Below are 19,399 nucleotides of genomic sequence, written 5' to 3' on the forward strand. Positions count from 1 at the left end.
ATTTCTTATATTTGTATGCCTGGAAAGTTAAGATTTATTTCACATATAGAAACATCTCCATATCAGAAAATCTGGCAGTAAACAGATATATCAATTAGGATGACATGTTAACAGATATCAGAGAAAATTCAACCTTTGTATTGATTTGGGATGGAGATAGTAACAAGGAGGTGGGAGGGTGGCAGAGGAGGGTATATTCAGAAGCCAACTAAGTTGAAAATCACTGGGAACTGAGGTTTTACAGTTGGCCTCACATGATTCAGCTCCCAGTTGGACGACATGAAGGAGATTGGCTGATGAAAACAGCAGGGTGCAGGTCAGGGCACTCAGCAGCAGCAAGAGCCACTAGAGCAGGTGGGTGGGTGGTGGCAGGGGGTCTAGCAACAGCTGGGGCGGCAGCAGCTGGACACACAGCAGGTGGGGCGGCAGCAGGTGGTCCGGCAGCAGGTGGTCTGGCAGCAGGTGGGGTGGCAGCAAGGCTGGCAGCAGCTGGAGCCACAGCAATTCGAGCCACAGCCACTGGAGCCCCCACAGCAGGGGCGGCAGCAGCTGGACACACAGCAGGTGGGGCGGCAGCAGGTGGTCCGGCAGCAGGTGGTCTGGCAGCAGGTGGGGCGGCAGCAAGGCTGGCAGCAGCTGGAGCCACAGCAGCTGGAACCCCCACAGCAGGGGCGGCAGCAGCTAGAGATGCAGCAGCTGGGGCGGCAGCAGCTGGAACCACAGCAGCTGGGGCGGCAGCAGGTGGTCCTGCAGCAGGTGGTCCTGCAGCAGGTGGGGTGGCAGCAGGTGGGGCGGCAGCAGGTGGGGCGGCAGCAAGGCTGGCAGCAGCTGGAGCCACAGCAGCTGGATCCCCCGCAGCAGGGGTGGCAGCAGCTGGAACCACAACAGCTGGGGCGGCAGCAAGTGGTCCTGCAGCAGGTGGTCTGGCAGCAGGTGGGGCGGCAGCAAGGCTGGCAGCAGCTGGAGCCACAGCAATTCGAGCCACAGCCGCTGGAACCCCCACAGCAGGGGCGGCAGCAGCTGGACACACAGCAGGTGGGGCGGCAGCAGGTGGTCCTGCAGCAGGTGGTCCTGCAGCAGGTGGGGTGGCAGCAAGGCTGGCAGCAGCTGGAGCCACAGCAGCTGGATCCCCCGCAGCAGGGGTGGCAGCAGCTGGACACACAGCAGGTGGGGCGGCAGCAGGTGGTCCTGCAGCAGGTGGTCCTGCAGCAGGTGGGGCAGCAACAAGGCTGGCAGCAGCTGGAGCCACAACAGGAGTTGACCATGGTGTCAGAGGGTGGAGGTTCTGGGCTGGTTTCCAGGAGAGTGAGGGGCTGGACTTTGGAAGTCTCCTTGTGCCCTGACCTCTTATATACTGCTTGTACCGGGTAATTTGTCAACACATCTTCCTTGTTTTTGTTTACCTAATATTTAAGTAATTATGATATTTCACAGTAATGTTTGTCTTTGTAATGGTTTAAACTTGAGGGGAACAAAATTTTCTTCTCTAAATGTGATAAATTCTGTCTGGTCTGCTTTTCCTTTTGACTTATACCCACTGGCATCTTCTGGACCACTCTTTCCTCATCTTTCTCCCAGAGGGCTTCATGTGATAGGTGGCACCTGCAATTACATCTTTCTGTCCCCTGCTACATCCCCTAGCAGGATGGGATGAAGACAATCCTGGTTTTGGTTGTGCATTTCTGCCAGTGATCACATCTGCAGAGGATGGAGGTGGCATGGGACAAGAGGAAAAGTTCCAATTTTATGGGTCATTGTTGATCAATGAGGAAGGGAGCAGCTGCCAATGAGCATGTGATGTTGCTGACCTCTGCCACTGGAATGGGTTTTCTTGGATGTTTCTTACTTTGGATCATGTTCTCTACTCTAAAATCATGTAGACAACTACTTGTATGGTTCCAGTCACTGCCATGATTTGTAGTTCATTGAGTGTTTACATTTTCATCATATCTTTTTGTGTTGCATTTTTCTGTATGGTCTTTGGATTCTGGAAGACATAGCCTCTTCTTTATTCTTGCTTCATTCTTAATTAAAAATATTCTTCAATGGGACAAAAAGAATTGAGAATGTGCTTCTCCTCAGAACTTACCTCATAGGTACTCCTAGTGCACATTTGTTGGATCCATGTGAAATGTGATTAGTCAATTAAAGTTAATTTTGCTACTATTTTGAATTGTCCATTTAGTGAGAGTCCAGTGCATTCAGATGATGCACCAAGTCATCTGAAGGGCTTAATAGAAATGGTTGGGACAAATTCCAGAGGTTCTGAATACAGGGGGATTCTGAGGTTTAGCTTTTCTAACCAATCCAAGTGATGTTGATGCTAAAGGCCCAAGGATGACACTTAGAGACCTACCTCTTTTTTCTGTTCATTCAAGCTTTGAGGAACCTCTGTCAAGTCCCTGCCTTTTATAAAGGAGATTGGTTGAGTGGATAATCCGAGATGCACACGTTGCCAGTATTGGCGTTGTAAGCATGAGTTAGGGTCTCCTCCCCAGAAACCTACAGACTACTGAAAAACCCTCACCCACCCACCAAATACAAATAACTGTAATATAATATGGAAAGAAACATCGAAGGAGTTCACAGTACTGTAATCTAAGTAAAAGATATTGTATTTAAGCAAATCAGCTGAGTTTGTAAAGACATAGACTTATTCATATAATTAATTTAGTCTTGTTTACCTTTAATGTTTTATTTTATAATTTAGGTGGAATTTACACAATTGAAATTCATAAATCTGCAGTCATCCATAGTGATGAGTTTTGATACACAGTAGCAGGTCCATGTAATTCCCACATCTATCAAATGAACATTTCCATTTTACCAGAAAGTCCTTTAGTGACGTCCCCACTACCATGGAGGCAATCACTCTTTTAATATGTTTTGCACTATGGATTTGTTTTGATCTAGACCATAAGATAATATGTAGCACATATATAATTACTATAGTATATATAATACTCTTCTGTTTGGCACTGTTAACTTGTCTTATGTCTGTGAGAATCACTTAACGTCGATACATATATCTCTACTTTATTCTGTGCTCTACTAGACAAGTACCAAGATTTAACTATTACCAATTAATTTCATGGTAGGGTAACCAGGCATTCCTTAAAATCATCTTTCTTTTTTTTTTTAACTCTAGTATTTTATTTTATAACATTTTAAAATTTTTATTTAAATCTAAGTTAGCATATAGTGTAATAATGGTTTTGGGAGTAGAATTTAATGATTCGTCACTTACATATAATACCCAGTGTTCATCCCAACAAGTGCTTTCCTTAATAACCATCACCCATCTAACTCATCCCCTTACCCAACACCCCTCCAGCAACCCTCAGTTTGTTCTCTGTATTTAAGTGTCTCTCACGTTTGCCTCCCCCTCTGTTTTTATCTTATTTTCCCTTCCCTTTTACATGTTTTTCTGTTTTGTTTCTTAAATTCCACGTATGAATGAAATCATACGGTATTTATCTTTCTCTCACTGACTTATTTTGCTTAGCACAAAACACTCTAGTCTCATCCACATTGTTGCAAATGGCAAGATTTCATTTTTTTGATCGCCGGGTAATAATCCATTGTATGCATATACCTCATCATCTTTATCCATTCGTCAGTCAGTGGACATTTGGACTCTTTCCATAATTTGGAAATCTCTGTTTTTAGTTTTCTGAGGAACCTCCATACTGTTTCCCAGAGTGGCTGTACCAGTTTGCAGTCCCACCAGCAATGCAAAAGTGTTCCCCTTCTCCACATCCTCTCCATCATCTGTTGTTTCCTGAGTTGTTAATTTTTGCCATTCTGACAGGTGTGAGGTGGTATCTCATTGTGATTTTGATTTGTATTTCCCTGATGATGAGTGATGTTGAGCATCTTTCCTTGTGTCTGTTAGCCATCAGGAAGTGTCTGTTCATGTCTGTGGCCTGTTTCTTCCCTGGATTACTTGTTTTTTTTAGGTGTTGATTTTGATAAGTTCTTTATAGATTTTGGATACTAACCCCTTATCCGATAGGTCATTTACAGATATCTTCTCCCATTCTGTCAGTTGCCGTTTAGTTTTGTCAATTGTTTCTTTTGCGGTGCAGAAGCTTTTTATCTTGATGAGGTCCCAATAGTTCACTTTTGCTTTTGTTTCCCTTGCCTGTGGAGACACGTCCAGTAAGAAGTTGCTGTGGCCAAGGTCAAAGAGGTGTTGCTTGTTTTCTCCCCTAGGATTTTGTTGGTTTCCTGTCTTACTTTTAGGTCTTTCATCCTTTTTGAGTTTATTTTTGTGTATGATGTAAGAAAAGGATAAGTTCATATTTCATTTTAAATCTTAAACAGAATGTGCATTTCAGTCCACCCCAAATTTTTAAAAACTCTTTCATACTATATAAAATGCACATATGCTGAAAAGCGGATGAACTATGCATACATGATTTAAAAAATAGTTATGAAGTAAACATCTATATACCCAAAACTTGAGTCAAGGAATAGAATATTGTTACTCCTAAGAAACCTCTTGATATGTCTCTTCTTGTACACAATCCTCTTCCCACCCTACAGATGATTACTGTACTCACTTTTCAAGTAACCTTTAATGTATTTTTTCACAGTTTTATTACCTGGGTATTCACATCTAAAAATATAGTTTCATTTTACATGTTGCTGAATTTAAAAAATTTTTTTAACATTTATTTTTTTGAGAGACAGAGAGAGAGAGAGTATGAGTAGGGGAGGGGGAGAGAGAGAGAGAGGGGCACAGAATCTGAAGCAGGCTCCAGGCTCTGGGCTGTCAGCACAGAGCATGATGAGGGGCTTGAACCCACGAACTGTGAGATCATTACCTGAGCTGAATTCAGACGCTTAACTCACTGAGCACCCAGATGCCCCCCTGAATTTTTATATGAAGAAATTCTTAGTGTAAATGTGTTTTGATTCTTTCACTCAATATTATATAAGAGTTTTGGTAGGCAACTTCCAAGAAGACCCAAAAATTTCCGCCTCTTGGAGTTCATGGTCTCACGTAATTCCTTCTCCTTGAGTAACTTGCTTCTAAATCACAGGATATGACAACATCAAGTGATTAAGTTACAAAAGATTGTGATTTTCATTTTTTAATGTTTTTATTTATTATTGAGAGAGAGAGAGAACACACAAGCGGGGGTGGGGGGCAGAGATAGAGGGAGACCATAGAATCTGAAGCAGGCTCCAGGCTCTGAGCCATCAGCACAGAGCCCAACATGGGGCTCGAACTCATGAGTAGTGAAATCATGACCCAAGCCCAAGTCAGATGCCTAACTACTGAGCCACCCAAGAATCCTGTGATTTTCATTTTAATGCCAACTCTTTCTCTCTCTCTCACTGGCTTTGATGAAGCCAGGTCCTATGTGGGAGAGATCCTTGCAGCAAAGAACTGAGCACAGTCTCATTCAACAACCAGCAAGGAAGTGAGGTCCTCCCTCCTGTGGAGTGCGAGGAATTGAATCCTGCCAATGACCACATAAGTGAGCTTGGAAGTGGATTCTTCCCCAGTCGCATCCTCAAATGAGACCCCAGTGCCAGCCAGCACCTTGAGTGCGACCTAGTGAACCTCTATGAATTGGAGAGTCTAGGTGGGCTCTGCCTGGTTTTTGATCCATGGAAATGAGATAACAAATGAGAGTCATTTTAAGCTGCTAAATTTTGAGGTAATGTTACATAACAGTAGATAACCAGTATAGATTTATCTATGGCCACAGCACACTCAGGTGAGAAGGGAGGGATTGAAAGTGCAGAGACGTAGAAATGCTCAAATAAGGTTATAAAGTCACAAAGCCTAACTGGCTATGTTCCCTTGGAGAGATCAGGAGGTACTCTCTTTACTAAGATATTATGGAATCATCAAGTATCACTGTCAGCTAGGTACTGAGATAGTAGTGATTATTCTCTAAAATCAGATAGAAGTGGCTAAACTATGCTCCCTAGGAAAAACAGGGATGATATTATCCCTGAATGGCAGAATCCAGGTGGACGTGTAACTTTAGGAAGTTCTGTGGATATAATTATGTGATTGCCAGCAAGGTTGGAATGACAAAGGGGGCAGAATGATGTGTCACCCTCAGGGACCTATCAGTATGGATAAGAGAGCATGATGTCCCACATAGTAGGTAATGGGGCAGACAACTAAGGTACAATTATATGTGTGTGTGTGTGTGTGTATGTGTGTACATGTATTTAAAAGAGCTTAAGAATAAAAGAACAGGGGAGCCTCAGTGGCTCAGTTGGTTAGGTATCTGACTCTTGATTTTGGCCGGCTTAAGTCATTGTCTCACAGTTCGTGAGACTAAGACCTGTGTTTGCTTCTACACTGACAGTACAGAGTCTGCTTAGGATTCTTTCTCCCTCGCACTTTCTGCCCCTCCCCCATTTGTGTGCTCACTCTCTATCACTTTCTCTCTCTTAAAATCAATCAATAAATTTTTTTTTACAAAAAAAATAAAAGAACGAAGGCTGAGATTATGGATCGAATGGAAAGCCATGATCGATGACACAGTTTGCAGATTATGCTGTTTTCAGACCATTAACCCATCAATAGGATGGTTAGGACCAAATGGACATTTGGACTCTTTCCATAATTTGGAAATCTCTATTATTAATTTTTTCAGGAACCTCCATACTGTTTCCCAGAGTGGCTGTACCAGTTTGCAGTCCCACCAGCAGTGCAAAAGTGTTCCCCTTCTCCACGTCCTCTCCATCATCTGTTGTTTCCTGAGTTGTTAATTTTTGCCATTCTGACAGGTGTGAGGTGGTATCTCATTGTGGTTTTGATTTGTAATTCCCTGATGATGAGTGATGTTGAGCATCTTTCCTTGTGTCTGTTAGCCATTGGGTGTGAAGGACAACAGCAAGTGCATATCATAGAATTTCTCTAATCCTTGCCTGAGGAATCTACAGCCATTGTCTCAGAGCACGCTGAAATACTCATATGTTTGCAGACTGTTGGACATGGGATCTGAGTTGAACTCATTGCTGGATACCCACAATCCTTCATGGTCCGTTTTTGAATATACTGATTAGATGTGAGAGTTAAAGGAGAAGTTTCCCCACTACCTTCATCCCAATGATCCCTTGGGGGGAATTTGTGCCTCCTTCTACCAGAATTGTAGGCTGTGTACAACTAGAGATCTCGGCTCTAAGGCAGGAAAACTAACTGGAAGGGACATGGTAAAATTCTGATTGGAATTAAACCCCTGGCTACCACCTTATTCCATGGACTTCTAGTGCCACGAGGATAGCAGTCAACGTTAGGAGCTACAGGGGCCACAGGGAATATTTTTAGGATTCAGGATATCTACAGGGAAATTTGTGGTATTCCTATTCCTGGAATTAACTGCAGATGGGCAAATAGTATAGCCTAAAGAGGACACAGGAACCATGGGTTCATGGCTCTCAGGAATGGGGAACTTGGTACTGAACCAGGCAAGTCAGCTAAAGGAGCGCAGAAGCTGCCCATTAACTCTCATCTTCTAGGTTTTTATAGAAACTGTGGCAAACGACCTGGAGCAAGGTTACTGAGAGAAACGCATAGATATGGGCAGAACCAGGAGTAGGTATACGATATCCCATTCTGATTCTCTTTGCCATACATGCCGTCATCCACAAGGTAGTGCGAGTGTGGGCTACGCGTGGTTCACACTGATCACGCACTATCTGCAGGTAACTGTCTCAGGCTCTGGGGTGAGGGACACCTGGAGTTCTTGCTCTCCATCCTTTCCACTCACCAAAGGATGTTGACAGGTAGCGATAGGTGACGTAGGAGCACAAAGGCCCAACTGCTTTTTCCACTAAGATGAGCAAGTCCGTGGCCCAGTACACACCCTTCATCTGTGGGACAGAATACGGGGGCGGAGTTGAACTGAAAGCACCCTTTGTCTTAGCTTCTTTTACTGCCCTGTGCTGACTCCGCTTTGCACTGGGTCTCCTGAGAGCACCTCCTTCCTTATGCAGTACTTGTGCAGGAATACCCGTTGTAGGCTCTGGTGTTTTGAATGCAACGTGAGAATCGCGGTTTGGTGCGGTCCGCCTCAAGCATAGCCTCCTTGAGAGAGACACTTCCTAACATGGTGAGCTGTTTTATTGGTGGGAGTGTCTCCTGTCCCTCGGGATATATGATCTTCCAAGAATTGGACACAGGAAGTCTAAAACCAAGTGTGCACAAACTGTGAGAAGCAACAACATCCTATGAAAAGATTCAGTGGTTCAGCGGAGAATAAGGTCGAGAGCCCACGGTGTCACCCAGTGACCGTTCATATCATAGGGAAATGTTTGAAGGCACTGTTACTGAGACTTGGAACACTGGTGTCAGGTCGACCTCAGGGTCGGAGCTCAAAACAGAGGCTTGAGACCAAGTAGATTGTCTGGGAGGTGGTCCCAAGTAGTGCTCTAGGGATACTGTGAAGTGATCCGGGGAAGGGTGGAAACCAATCCAGGTTGATTTCAAGAGCAGGTGAGTCCTGTGGGCATCGGGGGTTCGTTCAGTGCTACTGAGGCCCTCTGGTCTCCCACGCCCACTCCAGGGGAAAGAGGCTAGAGCGCTTATCCACCAACTACTGGCCACCTTTCGAAGGCTTCTCCCAGGCACTTGCCTTCCCTGCTCTGTCCTGTGATATACGTTTCTTCACGCAGACTGAGCCCTCCGCAGAGTTCCAGGTGCTTGCTGCAAGCCACCATCCTACACTGTTAGCGTGGGAAGCGCCAAGGTGATAGAGGTGAAAGTCCTGAAATCGCCTGCTGTGATCTGCTCGTTGTGCAGAGAATAGTAGAAGACCTGACAGCTAAGGGTGACCGTTGAAGAAGGAAAAAGAATGAGACACGATTTCTTATATTTATGCCTGGAAAATCAAGATTTATTTGACATACAGAAACATCTCCATATCAGAAAATCTGGCAGTAGCTGATACATCAATCAGAATGGCATGTTAACATATATCAGATAATACAATCTTTGTAGTGATTTGGGGTGGAGTTAGTAACAAGGCGGTGAGGAGGGAGTGGGCGGTAGGGAGGTATATTCCAAGGCCAAGCGGTTGAAAAAATCACTGGGAACTGAGGTTTTACAGTTGGCCTCACATGATTCAGCTCCCAGTTGGACTGCGACATGAAGGAGATTGGCTGATGAAAACAGCAGGGTGCAGGTCAGGGCACTCAGCAGCAGCAAGAGCCACTAGAGCAGGTGGGTGGGTGGTGGCAGGGGGTCTAGCAACAGCTGGGGCGGCAGCAGCTGGACACACAGCAGGTGGGGCGGCAGCAGGTGGTCCGGCAGCAGGTGGTCTGGCAGCAGGTGGGGCGGCAGCAAGGCTGGCAGCAGCTGGAGCCACAGCAATTCGAGCCACAGCCGCTGGAGCCCCCACAGCAGGGGCGGCAGCAGCTGGACACACAGCAGGTGGGGCGGCAGCAGGTGGTCTGGCAGCAGGTGGGGCGGCAGCAAGGCTGGCAGCAGCTGGAGCCACAGCAGCTGGAACCCCCACAGCAGGGGCGGCAGCAGCTAGAGATGCAGCAGCTGGGGCGGCAGCAGCTGGAACCACAGCAGCTGGAACCACAGCAGCTGGGGCGGCAGCAAGTGGTCCTGCAGCAGGTGGTCTGGCAGCAGGTGGGGCGGCAGCAAGGCTGGCAGCAGCTGGAGCCACAGCAGCTGGGGCGACAGCAGGTGGTCCTGCAGCAGGTGGTCTGGCAGCAGCTGGGGCGGCAGCAAGGCTGGCAGCAGCTGGAGCCACAGCAGCTGGGGCGACAGCAGGTGGTCCTGCAGCAGGTGGTCTGGCAGCAGCTGGGGCGGCAACAAGTCTCCTGGCCACAGCCCTGCTCAGAGCAGACGGAGCCACAACAGGAGTTGACCATGGTGTCAGAGGGTGGAGGTTCTGGGATGGTTTCCAGGAGAGTGAGGGGCTTGAGTCTGACGTCTCCTCGTGCCATGGCCCCTTATATACTGCCCGTCCATGGTGAGTTGTCAACACATCTTCCTTGTGTTTGTTTCCCTAATATGAACTAATTATCAGATTACACAATAATGTTTGTGCATGTAATGGTTTAAACTTGTGGGAAACAAAATTTCTTTTCTAGATGTGATGAATTCTCTCTGGTCTGTGTTTCCTGCTGATTCACACCCACTGGCATCTTCCTGACCACTTTCTCCTCCTCTTCCTCCACCGTGGGCTGTCACGTGATAGGTGGCATTTGCAATTACATTTCGTACTCTCCCTCCTGTATCCCCTAGCAGGTAGGATAAGGGCAGTCCTATTTTTGGTGGTGCGTTTCTTCCAATGGTCAGTGGCATGAGTGATGATCTGCATGTGACAAGAAGAAAAGGCCCTCTTTTGTGGGGCAGTTTTGAGCAAAGGGGACAGCTGTATATTTATATGACGTTGCTGATTTCTAGCCACTGGACTGGATTTTGTTGGATGTTTCTACCTTGGATCACGTCCTCTACCCTACAACCGTGGCAGACAATTATCTGTATGGTTCCCATCACTGCCATGCTTCATAGTTCATGAAGTGTTAACCTTGGTGTCATGTATGTTTGTTTTTATTTCTCCAGATGCTCTCATCTTGTGGAAGACATTGCTTTATTTTTGTTTCTTATTCTTTACTTTTCCTGGCCATGTAAGAGGAAGTGCTTAAGGAGGCCAAGACATGGCCAAGTAAGTACTGGTAATTCATCTCCGCATGGCAAACAGAATAAACCCATTATAAAAGGCATTATTTTAGCTTAAGAGCAATATATTCCCATGTGTTTAAGTAAGAGTAGGTGGTATTTTTACTTTACATTTTGGCAGATTTGTTGTGAAAAAATTCAGGCCATACCATATCATCTGAAGAGCAGAGAATACGTCCAATAGTTGGACAAGGATCTGTCCCTTGGTACTGAGATAGAGTTAGAAGGAAAGCATGGACATTGAAGAGCCCATCAAGAAATAGGAAATTTGGGGGCGCCTGGGTGGCGCAGTCGGTTAAGCGTCCGGCTTCAGCCAGGTCACGATCTCACGGTCCGTGAGTTCGAGCCCCGTGTCAGGCTCTGGGCTGATGGCTCAGAGCCTGGAGCCTGCTTCCGATTCTGTGTCTCCCTCTCTCTCTGACCCCCCCCCCCCGTTCATGCTCTGTCTCTCTCTGTCTCAAAAATAAATAAAAACGTTAAAAAAAAAAAAAAGAAATAGAAAATTTGAACAGACCCATAACCAGTAAAGAAATTGAATTAGTAGTCAAAAATGTCCCAAAACACAAGAGTCCAGAGCCAGATGGCTTTCCAGGGGACTTCTACCAAACATTTAAGGAAGAGTTCATACCTATTCTCTTGAAGCTGTTCCAAAAAATAGAAATGAAAGGAAAACTTTCATACCCTTTCTATGAAGCCAGCATTACCTTGATTCCAAAACCAACCCCATGAAAAAGGGGAACTATAGACCAATTTCCCTGATGAACATGGATGCAAAAATCCTCAAGATATTAGCCAACTGGATCCAACAATACTTAAAAAAAAATTATTCACCTCGCCCAAGTGGGATTTATACCTGGGATGCAGGGCTGGTTCAATATCTGCAAAACAATTAACGTGATTCATCACATCAACGGAAGAAAGTTCAAGAACCGTATGATCCTCTCAATAGATGCAGAGAAAGCATTTGACAAGATACAGCGTCCTTTCTTGATAAAAACCCTCAAGATAGTAGGGGCAGAAGGATCATACCTCGAGGTCATAAAAGCTATATGTGAACAACCCAACACGCATATCATCTTCAATGGGGAAAAACTGAGAGCTCTCCCCCTACGGTCAGGAACACGACAGGGATGTCCACTCTCACCACTGTTATTCAACATAGTATTGGAAGTCTTAGCCTCAGCAGTCAGACAACACAAAGAAATAAAAGGCATCCAGATGGGCCAGGAGGGAGTCAAACTTTCACTCTTCGCAGATGACATGATACTCTATATGGAAAACCCAAAAGATTCCACCAAAAAACTGCTGGAACTGATTCATGAATTCAGCAAAGTTGCAGTATATAAAATCAATGCACAGAAGTCGGTTGCATTCCTATACACCAACAACGAAGCAACAGAAAGAGAAATCAATGAATCGATCCTGTTTACAACTGCACCCAAAACCATAAGATACTTAGGAATAAATCTAACCAAAGAAGTGAAAAATCTATACACTGAAAACTATAGAAAGCTTATGAAAGAATTTGAAGAAGACAAACCCAAAAAAGGAAAAATATTCCATGCTCCTGGATAGGAAGAACAAATATTGTTAAAAGGTCAATACTACCCAAAGCAACCTACATATTCAATGCAATCCCTACGAAAATAACACCAGCATTCTTCACAGAGGTAGAACAAACAATCCTAAAATTTGTGTAGACCCAGAAAAGACCCCGAATAGCCAAAGCATTCTTGAAGAAGAAACCCAATGCAGGAGACATCACAATTCTGGACATCAAGCTGTATTACAAAGCGGTAATCATCAAGACAGTATGGCACAGGGGCGCCTGGGTGGCGCAGTCGGTTGAGCGTCTGACTTCGGCCAGGTCACGATCTCGCGGTCCGTGAGTTTGAGCCCCGCGTCAGGCTCTGGGCTGATGGCTCAGAGCCTGGAGCCTGTTTCCGATTCTGTGTCTCCCTCTCTCTCTGCCCCTCCCCCGTTCATGCTCTGTCTCTCTCTGTCCCAAAATAAATAAATAAACGTTGAAAATAAATTAAGAAAAAAAGACAGTATGGCACAAAAACAGACACTCAGGTCAGTGGAGCACAATAGAGAACCCAGAGAGGGATCCACAGACTTATGGCCAACTAATCTTTGACAAAGCAGGACAGAATATCCAATGGAATAAAGACAGTCTCTTCAGCAAGTGGTGCTGAGAAAACTGGGCAGCGACATGCAGAAAAACGAACCTGGACCACTTTCTGACACCATCCACAACAATAAACTCAAAATGGATGAAAGGCCTAAATGTAAGACAGGAAGCCATCAAAATCCTCAAAGAGAAAGCGGGCAAAAACCTCTTTGACCTTGGCCACAGCAGCTTCTTACTCAGCATGTCTCTGGAGGCAAGGGAGACAAAAGCAAAAATGAACTACTGGGACCTCATCAAAATAAAAGTTGCTGCACAGCAAAGAAAACAATCAGCAAAACTAACAGGCAACGCACGGAATGGGAGAAGATATTTGCAAACGACATATCAGATAAAGGGTTGGTATCCAAAATCTATAAAGAACTTATCAAACTCAACACCCCCAAAACAAATAATCCAGTGAAGAAATGGGCAAAAGGCATGAACAGACACTTCTCCAAAGAAGACATCTGGGAAATACAAATCAGAACCACCATGAGATACCACCTCACACCTATCAGAATGGCTAACACTAACGACTCAGGTATAAACAGATGTTGGCGAGGATGTGGAGAAAGAGGATCTCTTTTGCACTGCTGGTGGGAATGCAAACTGGTGCAGCCACTCTGGAAACCAGTATGGAGGTTCCTCAACAAATTACAAGTAGAACTACCCCACGACCCAGCAATTGCACTACTAGGTATTTACCCAAGGGATACAGGTGGGCTGTTTTGAAGGGACGTATGCACCCTAATGTTTATAATATGTATATATATATATGTGTGTGTGTGTGTGTGTGTGTGTGTGTATGTGTACCTATACACATATACATACACATATATATACACACACACACATCCACAATGGAGTATTACTCGGCAATCAAAGAGAATGGAATCTTGCCATTTGCAACTATGTGGGTGGAACTAGAGGATGTTATGCTAAGCAGAACTAGCAAGTCAGAGAAAGACAAATATTACATGACTTCACTCATATGAGGACTTTAAGATACAAAACAGATGAACATAAGGGAAGGGAAGAAAAATATAAAAACAGGGAGGGGGACAAAAACATAAGAGACTCATAAATATGGAGAACACAGAGAGGGTTACTGGAGGGGTTGAGGGAGGGGGGATGGGCTAAATGGGTAAGGGACATTAAGGAATCTACTCCTGAAATCACTGTTACACTATCTGCTAACTAACTTGGATGTAAACAAAAAAAATAAATTAAATAAAAATTGTTTTTTAAAAAAGAGCCCATCTGTGACCCACTGGCAAATGCAATCTCTTTCTAAACCTTTCTAAATCTCTTACCCACTGGTAAATGTCAGTGGATCTCACCGTGAAAACTGGGAAATAGAAGAAAGCTTACCACTTCTCAAATCCTATTAGAAAAAACAACTGTTATATATTGTATTTTTCCACGGAGGAGCCAGCTCACATATTAACATATGCATTCTTTTTCTTGCGAAGACGCCATGGAAGCATTCATTTGACTAACAACACCCTAATATTGCATTTTTACAATGGAAAAAAATGCACATATGGTGTAAAGCATACAAAGTACATGTACGTGATAAAAAAAATAGTTATAGGGGCGCCTGGGTGGCTCAGTTGGTTGAGCGTCCAGCTTCGGCTCAGGTCATGATCTCGCATTCTGTGGGTTCGAGCCCCATGTCGGCCTCTGTGCTGACAGCTCAGAGCCTGGAGCCTGCATCGGATTCTGTGTCTCCCTCTCCTGCCCCTCCCCCGCTCGTGCCCTGTCTCTGTCTCGCTCCCTCAAAAATAAGTAAACATTAAAAAAGTAGTTATAGAGCAAACATCCACATATCAAAACCTAGAGTCAAGAAATAGAACCTTGCTACTACTAAGAAGGCTCTTCTATGCCTTTTCTTGACCACGAACATTTTTCCACCCTCCAGATGATTATTATGCTGATTTTTCAAGTAATCTTTTCATTTATTTTTCTTGCAGTTTCATTACCTATGTAGGCATCCCTAGATGATACAGCTTTATTTTGCATCTTTCTGAATTTTTATAGGAATGAAATCTTACTGTAGGTGTAACTTTTTTACTCAGTATTATGGAAGAATTTGGGTAGGTAGCTTCCAAGAAGGTCCAATGTTTTCCACCTCTTGGAGTTCATGGTCTCATGTAATTCCCACCCCTCAAGTAAACTGCCTGTCAACAGGATATGACAACATCAAGTGACTGAGTTACAAAAGATTGTGACTTTCATCTTAATGCCAACTCTTTCTCTCTCACACTGGCTTTGATGAAGCCAGGTCCTACGTGAGAGATCCTTGCAGCAAAGAACTGAGCATAGTCTCCATTCAACAACCAGCAAGGAAGCGAGGGCCTCCCTCCTGTGGCCCTAAAGGGTCTGAATCCTGCCACATAAATGTAGTTGGAAGTAGAGTCTTCCCCAGGCGAGAACTCAGATGAGACCCCAGTGCTAGCCAACACCTTGAGTGCAGCCATGTGAAACCCTATGAAATGGAGAGTCTGGGTGGGCCATACCTGGATTTGGATCCGCAGAAATAGAGAAAATAAATGTCACTATAAGCTGCTAAATTTGGGGGTGATGTTACATAACAGTAGGTAACCAGGATAGATTTATCTAGGACCACAGCACACACAGGTGAGAAGGGAGGCATCGAAAGGTGCCAAGAAATAGAAATGCTAAAATGGATGTAGTCATAAGGCCACAAAGCCCACGTAGCCATTCCCTAGGAGGGTCTGGGACACTCTCTTTACCACGCTATTAGGGAATCATCAAGTACCGGTGTCAGCAGCCTCTTGGGAGAGGAGTGCCTATTGTCTAAAGTTAGAGGTTGTGGTAGGGAATACTGTGACCAAACTGTGCTCCCTAGGAAGAATGGGGATGGTCATAGCTCTGAATGACTGAGTCATGTGCAGGACTTAATTGTAGGAAGTAATGTGGGTATAATTATGTGATTGCCAACAAGGTTGGAATGACAAAGGGGGCAGAATGATATGTGACCCTCAGGGATCTATCAATATGGATAATAAAGCATGATGTCCCTCATATAGGATATAGGCAGACAACTCAGATACACCTTTATAGAATATATGTGTGTGTGTGTGTGTGTGTGTGTGTGTATGTATGTATAGGTGTATTCATGCAATGAAAGGAACAAGAATAAAAGAACAAAGGCTGAGACCATGAACCAATGGAAAGTCATGATCCCTGGCAGAGTGTGCAGAGTCAGGCTATTAGTAGACCTAGAAACCATTAACCTAGAAATGAAGAGGCCAGTCGTCTAGGATGAAGGGCTGCACAAGTATATATCATAGAATTTCTTTCATCCTTCCTCAAGGAACCTATGGCCATTGGTTCAGCAGAAACAGGAATACTCATGTGTTTGCAGGCTGTCGGATGAGATCTGAGCTGAACTCACTACTGGATACGTACAATCGTTCATGGTTCCTATTTAAACACCTTGATCTACTGTCAGAGTTAAAGGAGAAGGTTCCTCACTACCTTCATCCCAGTGATCCACTGGGGGGAATTTGTGCCACCTTCTACCATAATCGTAGGCTGTGAACATCTAGAGGTCTCGGCTCTAAGACAGGAAAGCTACCCGGAAGGGACATGGTAAAGTTCTGTGTGGATTAACCTCCGGCTGCCACCTTATCCTTTTGGACTTCTAGTGCCTAGACATAGGAGCTATGGGAGCCACAAGGAATATGTTTAGCTATTACATGTTTAGGTGATCTACAGGGACATTCGTGCAGATGGACAAGTAGTTGTAGTCTGAAGAGGACACAGGAACCATGGGTTCAGAACTCTCAGGAATGGAGACCATGGTCACTATACCAGGCAAGTCAGCTAAAGGAGCGCAGAAGCTGCCCATTAACTCTCATCTTCTAGGTTTTTATAGAAACTGTGGCAAACGACCTGGAGCAAGGTTACTGAGAGAAACGCATAGATATGGGCAGAACCAGGAGTAGGTATACGATATCCCATTCTGATTCTCTTTGCCATACATGCCGTCATCCACAAGGTAGTGCGAGTGTGGGCTACGCGTGGTTCACACTGATCACGCACTATCTGCAGGTAACTGTCTCAGGCTCTGGGGTGGGGGACACCTGGAGTTCTTGCTCTCCATCCTTTCCACTCACCAAAGGATGTTGACAGGTAGCGATAGGTGACGTAGGAGCACAAAGGCCCAACTGCTTTTTCCACTAAGATGAGCAAGTCCGTGGCCCAGTACACACCCTTCATCTGTGGGTCAGAATACGGGGGCGGAGTTGAACTGAAAGCACCCTTTGTCTTAGCTTCTTTTACTGCCCTATGCTGACTCCGCTTTGCACTGGGTCTCCTGAGAGCACCTCCTTCCTTATGCAGTACTTGTGCAGGAATACCCGTTGTAGGCTCTGGTGTTTTGAATGCAACGTGAGAATCGCGGTTTGGTGCGGTCCGCCTCAAGCATAGCCTCCTTGAGAGAGACACTTCCTAACATGGTGAGCTGTTTTATTGGTGGGAGTGTCTCCTGTCCCTCGGGATATATGATCTTCCAAGAATTGGACACAGGAAGTCTAAAACCAAGTGTGCACAAACTGTGAGAAGCAACAACATCCTATGAAAAGATTCAGTGGTTCAGCGGAGAATAAGGTCGAGAGCCCACGGTGTCACCCAGTGACTGTTCATATCATAGGGAAATGTTTGAAGGCACTGTTACTGAGACTTGGAACACTGGTGTCAGGTCGACCTCAGGGTCGGAGCTCAAAACAGAGGCTTGAGACCAAGTAGATTGTCTGGGAGGTGGTCCCAAGTAGTGCTCTAGGGATACTGTGAAGTGATCCGGGGAAGGGTGGAAACCAATCCAGGTTGATTTCAAAAGCAGGTGAGTCCTGTGGGCATCGGGGGTTCGTTCAGTGCTACTGAGGCCCTCTGGTCTCCCACGCCCACTCCAGGGGAAAGAGGCTAGAGCGCTTATCCACCAACTACTGGCCACCTTTCGAAGGCTTCTCCCAGGCACTTGCCTTCCCTGCTCTGTCCTGTGATATACGTTTCTTCACGCAGACTGAGCCCTCCGCAGAGTTCCAGGTGCTTGCTGCAAGCCACCATCCTACACTGTTAGCGTGGGAAGCGCCAAGGTGATAGAGGTGAAAGTCCTGAAATCGCCTGTTATGATCTGCTCGTTGTGCAGAGAATAGTAGAAGACCTGACAACTAAGGGTGACCGTTGAAGAAGGAAAAAGAATGAGACACGATTTCTTATATTTATGCCTGGAAAATCAAGATTTATTTGACATACAGAAACATCTCCATATCAGAAAATCTGGCAGTAGCTGATACATCAATCAGAATGGCATGTTAACATATATCAGATAATACAATCTTTGTAGTGATTTGGGGTGGAGTTAGTAACAAGGCGGTGAGGAGGGAGTGGGCGGTAGGGAGGTATATTCCAAGGCCAAGCGGTTGAAAAATCACTGGGAACTGAGGTTTTACAGTTGGCCTCACATGATTCAGCTCCCAGTTGGACGACATGAAGGAGATTGGCTGATGAAAACAGCAGGGTGCAGGTCAGGGCACTCAGCAGCAGCAAGAGCCACTAGAGCAGGTGGGTGGGTGGTGGCAGGGGGTCTAGCAACAGCTGGGGCGGCAGCAGCTGGACACACAGCAGGTGGGGCGGCAGCAGGTGGTCCGGCAGCAGGTGGTCTGGCAGCAGGTGGGGCGGCAGCAAGGCTGGCAGCAGCTGGAGCCACAGCAATTCGAGCCACAGCCGCTGGAGCCCCCACAGCAGGGGCGGCAGCAGCTGGACACACAGCAGGTGGGGCGGCAGCAGGTGGTCTGGCAGCAGGTGGGGCGGCAGCAAGGCTGGCAGCAGCTGGAGCCACAGCAGCTGGAACCCCCACAGCAGGGGCGGCAGCAGCTAGAGATGCAGCAGCTGGGGCGGCAGCAGCTGGAACCACAGCAGCTGGAACCACAGCAGCTGGGGCGGCAGCAAGTGGTCCTGCAGCAGGTGGTCTGGCAGCAGGTGGGGCGGCAGCAAGGCTGGCAGCAGCTGGAGCCACAGCAGCTGGGGCGACAGCAGGTGGTCCTGCAGCAGGTGGTCTGGCAGCAGCTGGGGCGGCAGCAAGGCTGGCAGCAGCTGGAGCCACAGCAGCTGGGGCGACAGCAGGTGGTCCTGCAGCAGGTGGTCTGGCAGCAGCTGGGGCGGCAACAAGTCTCCTGGCCACAGCCCTGCTCAGAGCAGACGGAGCCACAACAGGAGTTGACCATGGTGTCAGAGGGTGGAGGTTCTGGGATGGTTTCCAGGAGAGTGAGGGGCTTGAGTCTGACGTCTCCTCGTGCCATGGCCCCTTATATACTGCCCGTCCATGGTGAGTTGTCAACACATCTTCCTTGTGTTTGTTTCCCTAATATGAACTAATTATCAGATTACACAATAATGTTTGTGCATGTAATGGTTTAAACTTGTGGGAAACAAAATTTCTTTTCTAGATGTGATGAATTCTCTCTGGTCTGTGTTTCCTGCTGATTCACACCCACTGGCATCTTCCTGACCACTTTCTCCTCCTC

At 46.0% G+C, this 19,399-nt stretch overlaps 3 protein-coding genes across 3 annotated transcripts; all 3 read right to left on the reverse strand.

Annotated features, from left to right (window-relative positions):
- Positions 1 to 5: 5 nt before the first annotated feature.
- LOC123602918 (keratin-associated protein 4-12-like) lies at positions 6 to 1,332 on the reverse strand. Its single transcript, XM_045487239.1, has 2 exons — positions 567 to 1,332; positions 6 to 461 (listed from the first exon to the last, which is right to left on the reverse strand). Exons 1-2 carry the CDS (start codon positions 1,263 to 1,265, stop codon positions 378 to 380), a joined length of 783 nt encoding a protein of 260 aa, XP_045343195.1. The 5' UTR covers positions 1,266 to 1,332; the 3' UTR covers positions 6 to 377.
- A 7,789-nt stretch (positions 1,333 to 9,121) lies between these two features.
- LOC123603644 (keratin-associated protein 4-3-like) lies at positions 9,122 to 9,926 on the reverse strand. Its single transcript, XM_045488790.1, has one exon. The coding sequence runs from the start codon at positions 9,856 to 9,858 to the stop codon at positions 9,220 to 9,222; it is 639 nt and encodes a 212-aa protein (XP_045344746.1). The 5' UTR covers positions 9,859 to 9,926; the 3' UTR covers positions 9,122 to 9,219.
- An 8,162-nt stretch (positions 9,927 to 18,088) lies between these two features.
- On the reverse strand, positions 18,089 to 19,189 carry LOC123603643 (keratin-associated protein 4-3-like). Its single transcript, XM_045488789.1, has one exon. It carries the CDS (start codon positions 19,172 to 19,174, stop codon positions 18,461 to 18,463), a length of 714 nt encoding a protein of 237 aa, XP_045344745.1. The 5' UTR covers positions 19,175 to 19,189; the 3' UTR covers positions 18,089 to 18,460.
- Between the last annotated feature and the right edge of the window lie 210 nt (positions 19,190 to 19,399).

This window comes from Leopardus geoffroyi, chromosome E1 (genome assembly GCF_018350155.1).
Source record: "Leopardus geoffroyi isolate Oge1 chromosome E1, O.geoffroyi_Oge1_pat1.0, whole genome shotgun sequence".
In the NCBI taxonomy this organism is placed as follows: Eukaryota; Metazoa; Chordata; class Mammalia; order Carnivora; family Felidae; genus Leopardus; species Leopardus geoffroyi.

Excerpts from the sequence above, each read along its gene's own strand:
- LOC123602918 (XM_045487239.1), bottom strand. The coding sequence starts at position 1,265 with ATGGTCAACTCCTGTTGTGGCTCCAGCTGCTGCCAGCCTTGTTGCTGC. Across the intron at positions 462-566 it reads GGACCACCTGCTGCCGCCCC|TGCTGCCAGACCACCTGCTG; the intron begins ACCTGCTGTGTG and ends TGCCACCCCACC.
- LOC123603644 (XM_045488790.1), bottom strand. The coding sequence starts at position 9,858 with ATGGTCAACTCCTGTTGTGGCTCCGTCTGCTCTGAGCAGGGCTGTGGC.
- LOC123603643 (XM_045488789.1), bottom strand. The coding sequence starts at position 19,174 with ATGGCACGAGGAGACGTCAGACTCAAGCCCCTCACTCTCCTGGAAACC.